The sequence below is a fragment of the Citrus clementina genome, unplaced genomic scaffold, assembly GCF_000493195.1.
Source record: "Citrus clementina cultivar Clemenules unplaced genomic scaffold, Citrus_clementina_v1.0 scaffold_4, whole genome shotgun sequence".
NCBI classification, from domain to species: domain Eukaryota; kingdom Viridiplantae; phylum Streptophyta; class Magnoliopsida; order Sapindales; family Rutaceae; genus Citrus; species Citrus x clementina.
Window position 1 is genome coordinate 6,757,260 of NW_006262274.1, and position 5,642 is coordinate 6,762,901.

Below are 5,642 nucleotides of genomic sequence, written 5' to 3' on the forward strand. Positions count from 1 at the left end.
AGACGCTTAACAACTGCCAGTTGCTTTTTGTCTCCTATGAGTTTCAGACCATATGAGATCCATTAAATAATTTGATAGAAGTGATAAGCTTGATTATTTGGCTATGTGCTCACTACCAAAAAATGCCAAAATGCAGTTAACCTGTTTTTTGAACAATCCCGCTTTCTCTAAATTGTTCAATGTAGCCATATGCTCAAACCCATAACTGTGAAGAAGTTCCCTCCTAAACCATGAATACAAAAATATCAAAATCTAAAACAGTTTACAAATAAAAATTGCTACGAAGTGAAATAGCTAATATTACTGTTCAAGTCAAGAAAAGCATAATGTTATAATGATGTAATCAAGAGATACTTGCCTCAAATAATCAAATTGCTTTTTGGGCAACCCTGAATTTGTGACAGAAAATAGGATCAGAAGGCGTAGGACTTTGTTAAGAGGCTCCTGCTTATGGATCATCTCTTCTATATACTCGAAACATCTGCATTCATAAACTCATTAGATCCCTACCTTCAAAAACTATAATTTAGGTCCAACAAATTTGAATAAAATGTGTATGTATTTCACTATGTAACGCAATTTCCACTTGTATGATAAAACAAATAGCAGATGAATAATGGGGCCATTGGAGCAGAAGGGATAAATTTCTTACAATGAAGCCAAAAATAAAATAAACAAACGGTGATAGCAAAATGCCCATTGCAGAACAAATGTATCAAAATCCTAACATTTTAATCTAGAAATTAGGAGGCACAAGAATAAATGCAGCTTACATGTCATAACTCTGAGCCTCAATAATTGTGTGTTCCATGTCAAGTTGCCCAAGAAATGATGGCTTTGATGTAAATGTTGACAGGTGCTGAGCGAGATTTATGTGCCTCTAAAGAAACAATCAGCACCAAATTACAATCTAAAATTCAACAAATTTTAGACCACTTAGGAAACAAAACCCTGGTAACTCTAAAATGCAAGTACAAAAATTAAGGAAAGAGAAATTACAGTCATTTCTGGCAATGAGTTGAGCTTTTTGACAAAGTCCTTTAGTTCCGAAACTGTCTGAGACTGTATGCATCACCAAATAACCCATTACTGAGTGTTAACAGATGTCTTCAATAATAGCATAAGTGAAGAATTTGAGGAATTGTTCAGTGATTCCCAAGACAAAATGGGTGTGCACTATGGTATCAAATGCTCAATCACACATTATTTGGCATATAATCCTCCCTCACCATCAGCTCCATTCATTTGCTCACATGCAATTACATCCTAAATTATTGGCAGAGACTATAAGTGCAACATCTTCACTAAATAACACGACTAGTGCGGCCCAAAAGAGAACCATATTAACAATAAATCAGTTTGCAGCACCACTTAAGTTGGCAACAACTAATATTATTAAGCATAGAAGATAAGGCATGTTGTTTTCAAGCACCAAATAACATACTTACCATTGTGGTCACCTCAGTATAGTCCTGTTTCATGGATGTCGCTTTTTGACGCAGAACCTGCAAGCATTACTGCAAATAGCAACTGAGGAACTGGTATTTTAATGAAGATACTTTTCATTAAAAAGTCAAAAATGAAAAAACAGATCAACCTGGACAACAACTTCGAAGTTGAGATCCCGTATTTCCTTGAACAGCTTGTCACTAAATTTGATAATCATTCCCAGTCAGAAAAAGAGGGGAGAAAGAAGAAATAAAGAAGGAAAGAGAAAAGCATAATCCCATAATAGTCCAAGAAAAGTTTGGTAAGAGATGATTCTAAAATGGTCATGTGGAACCAGCTACCAACTAAAGTGTTCCCCAAGGCTGAGCGAAAAAAAGACTTAACATGACTTTTCCTTGCTAGCTGCCACATAAGATATTCCTATTTGTATCTCAATGAATTACAAACAAGATATAGCCAATGTTAATAAAGATCTCTCTAACAGTTACGCTCATCTGAACCTCAAACCCCATAACATGGGCTCAGCTAAAGGATATATGAGACAAGTTCACCTTGAATTAAGTGGAACTTTCATCTTTTTTCCATCTTGTTGTTGTGCACCCATAATTGATGCGTCAAGCTCCACAGAACCATTATTGATACGCAGAAACTGCATGGATGCTATTAGAGATGGCTTGTAACAAATGCAATCACTTAATTCTTAAAACAGAAGGCGGCATAAATTAAATTGGCATTCAGGAAAATATAGGTATGCTTCCTTTGAACATTTATCTTTAAAAATTGAGAATATAATTATCTGATACTGAATCTTTAGTAGCATATGAGGTTTAACTCTCACAACTCCAGTTGTATAGAACATTAGATAACTGGATAAAAAATTTATTCTTTTCCTTCTATCGAGGAAAAGAAATAACAATTTTGGATTCAAAAGGTCAATCGATCTAGTACAAGGACGATGCAGAGGACAAAGGCCACATAGGCAGCCTAAATTTTCCACTTATATTCCCAATACCAATTGATCAAACACATTTTAATTTCGTGTTTTAATGTGCCAGATAATGATATAAATTGTTCTTCACATATGATCAGTATCCCATATTTCCGTCAGCTTACCTCATCCACCAGTCCTTCATATGTTAATTGAGAACACATGGGAGTAACCATGTCAACCTACATTCATGCAATGGTAAATGTCAAGTGATGACAACAGTATCAACAAAAATTGATGTCCAGAAACACTCTAGACCAGAAAAGGCAACTTTGTTAGAGTTCACATGAAAGAATCAATTCTTATCAAAAATAAAATAAAAAAATCAATAATATCAAGTTTTAATGGAGTCCAAACAGAGCCTTTAACATCAGTACTGCAAAAAGATCGAGATTTCCAAAGTTATTAATGATAACAACGATTCTCCACATTAACGTTATATAAAATGTTGAAGTTCAAGGTTCTCCCAGCAAACTAAATTTCATAACTTTACGTCACTCTTTCCACTATGTATAGATATCTGACAGAAAATTGGCTTCAAGTGCTTTTGAAATTGTTAAATTCCCCTCCTATAAATGTTCATACTATCTTACATATCAATCAACCTTCTTAGAAAAACAATGAAGAAAAACAAAATAGAAAAGGAGAAAGAAAAATGCATATGCAACCAGCATTATATTTCTGTATGGATACTAATACCAATATGTAATAAAGTATGCAATTACCTCTCTATCGATAAGGACAAGTGTATTTATCTCTGGGATGTTCATCTGCGGAAAGAACAAAATGTACCATCAGAAGCTAGAAAACAGACACTGATCCACAAAATAGCAATTAAAAAAACTAATTTGCTCAAAGGTTTAAAAGCAAAAATTAATTACATCAGATAAGGAAACTGGTTCCTCTGTCTGCATGCGGTTCAGAATTTCTGCAACACGTACTGATGCTTTTCCCTTGGCTCTCACATTTGGTATTAATCCAAAAGTAAACTACAAATGCATAAAGTTGAGTAAGTGCAAAATTCGTAATTAAAAGAGTACAGGGAACCATACAGAATCCATACATGATAAAACGTTATAAAAAAGAGAGCTCTACTTTAAAATCTAAGGCTTCATCTACATAATCCAATAAAAGTCTAAAATTAAACCAACCTCAAGCTTGTGAATTGCTTTTGCAATGTGCCATTGGGAACTTGCATCACCATCAACTTGCCATTCCTGACAAGCCAATAGTTAAATAGAATGGAAAACAAACATCATATGTGTGAACAGATGTAAATAAGTCAGCATTTGATTAGGGAATAGAAGCATGTTTGGCCATACTTTATGAGCAAGATCAAGTTCAAATGATAAAACATCCTCATCCAATGGAACCATGTACAATGGGTATTCCCCAATAGTCATCAAGTTATGAACTTTTTCCTCCTCAAGAATCTGCATGATGAAAAAGAAAATTAAAAAGTAAGACATTTAAAGTGGTTCTTAAGCAGAATGCACACATTAAGTTAGCACTCAGATCAACAGCTTTAGCTGATGAGTAAATGTCCAACATTTAATTTTATTTAAGCTCTAACAAAATGTTCAGATTAACATATCAAAAAATTAAAACTGAATCCAGTTTATTATATACGAAAAAACAATTACCTTCTCACAAGCAACAGAGCGGCGAGGGACAAAATAAAGAAAATACTCTCTCTGAAGTCCTTTAGAAGCATCATCGTGAACATGAGAACTTATAAATCTCATCGAAATAAACTGTGGACCAACAAAATACACCACTTTGGCACAATCAGTCTGAACTGGCTCAGCAGAAAGAAGCCGCAATTCGATGCCATATTCCTATTAGCAATTAACAGCACTTCTTTGTTAGAACTACAAAATTTGCAATTCAATCTAGTATGAAAAACACTTTAATTATAACAGTTTGTTTGTGCATAAAATCACGGGAATTTCTTTCTTTTCACTCCTTCAAGACGAAATCTCATATGCAATCACAATCCTTGTTCTTAAAAATTAAATTAAAAGTACTACAATAACCGTACAAGCTCACAATAAGGTCCATTCTGAGTGAATTTTAGCAAAAACTAGAACTTCAAGAGCATTTTAATCATCTAAAAGCTTCTTTCAAGTAAAATGACAATTAAGTGCCTCTCTTCATAGCACTTCAAGCTTTGATCTCTAACATAATTTACTTCATTTCAGTTAAATTCTATTAAAAAATATTAAAATCAACAGCTTACGGAAAAACAAAAGACACAAATAGCTAAAGAGAATTACCTTAAGTGTAGATGTCGGGACGATCAACGATAGTGAACCGCTGAGCTTCGGATCAATGACCAAACACTTCTTTCCTCGAATCTGCGAACAGCAAAACTACATCAATTTAACCATGGTTTAACTATACAATGACGCAAATAAGTACAGATAAATTAATTTATTTTAAAAGATAATGTAATTACAATTTTCTGAATAAAAGCTTACGTTTTTTAGGATATTTACGAGGTCTCTCTGCGATTGTTCTCTGTAAAATTAACCAGCAAAAAAAGTTTTTATTTACAATCATAATAGTTCAATGATGTTATTAACAAAGCTGAAGGAGGAGTGCTGATACCTAATAGATTTAAGATTTAAAGGAGCGTTATCCAAGTTTGGAATTTGCGCCATTGACACCGATGATCTCGCTCCGTTTCTGTAATATCGATGTGTCTTGGCTCATAAGATGGTAACAAGAACCGAGTAAATTTTTGGGCCGACTGACTTGATACCCGGACCCGAGTTTAAAAAAAAAATTGAAAATTATTACAATAGAAATCACCTTAATATTCCATTCCTTATTCCAGCCTGATTTATAGGAGTTTATTCTATTTGATTTTTTAGGTTGATCTTCAATTATGTATTTTTTTTTAACTTTAGTTTTGCATTTCTATGAACTTTTATATGCCTATTTGTAAATTGTACTACAACTCTATTAAATTGGGAATGCAATATTAGTTTTTTTATATTTTATGAACTCACTAAAATTTTCCAATGCAAAATCAACTATTTAAATGAGAGAAAATCATTGCATCCGGTACACACAGGGAGACCCAATAATATAACAAGAAAGTATCCACTATGATTAATGTTAAAAATTGCGTGTTGATTGAGTGATAAAAATGTTATTTTGTACTTATATTATAATTTATATTTATAATTACGTAACATAT

General features: G+C 33.2%; 1 protein-coding gene across 1 annotated transcript in view; it reads right to left on the reverse strand.

The window, feature by feature from the left end:
* The window catches only part of LOC18044300 (vacuolar protein-sorting-associated protein 33 homolog), an 8,321-nt gene extending 3,097 nt beyond the window's left edge, over nt 1-5,224 (reverse strand). The window contains exons 1-17 of the mRNA XM_006436427.2: nt 5,048-5,224; nt 4,918-4,957; nt 4,714-4,794; nt 4,081-4,275; nt 3,760-3,870; nt 3,589-3,654; nt 3,319-3,426; nt 3,163-3,207; nt 2,563-2,619; nt 2,001-2,098; nt 1,598-1,649; nt 1,449-1,505; nt 1,000-1,062; nt 774-880; nt 359-481; nt 142-223; nt 5-34 (exon numbers count right to left, since the gene is read on the reverse strand). Coding sequence (XP_006436490.2) covers nt 5-34; nt 142-223; nt 359-481; nt 774-880; nt 1,000-1,062; nt 1,449-1,505; nt 1,598-1,649; nt 2,001-2,098; nt 2,563-2,619; nt 3,163-3,207; nt 3,319-3,426; nt 3,589-3,654; nt 3,760-3,870; nt 4,081-4,275; nt 4,714-4,794; nt 4,918-4,957; nt 5,048-5,100 — 1,368 coding nt within the window. The 5' untranslated portion in view covers nt 5,101-5,224. The remainder of the gene's footprint in view (nt 1-4; nt 35-141; nt 224-358; nt 482-773; nt 881-999; nt 1,063-1,448; nt 1,506-1,597; nt 1,650-2,000; nt 2,099-2,562; nt 2,620-3,162; nt 3,208-3,318; nt 3,427-3,588; nt 3,655-3,759; nt 3,871-4,080; nt 4,276-4,713; nt 4,795-4,917; nt 4,958-5,047) is intronic.
* Nucleotides 5,225-5,642: the final 418 nt, after the last annotated feature.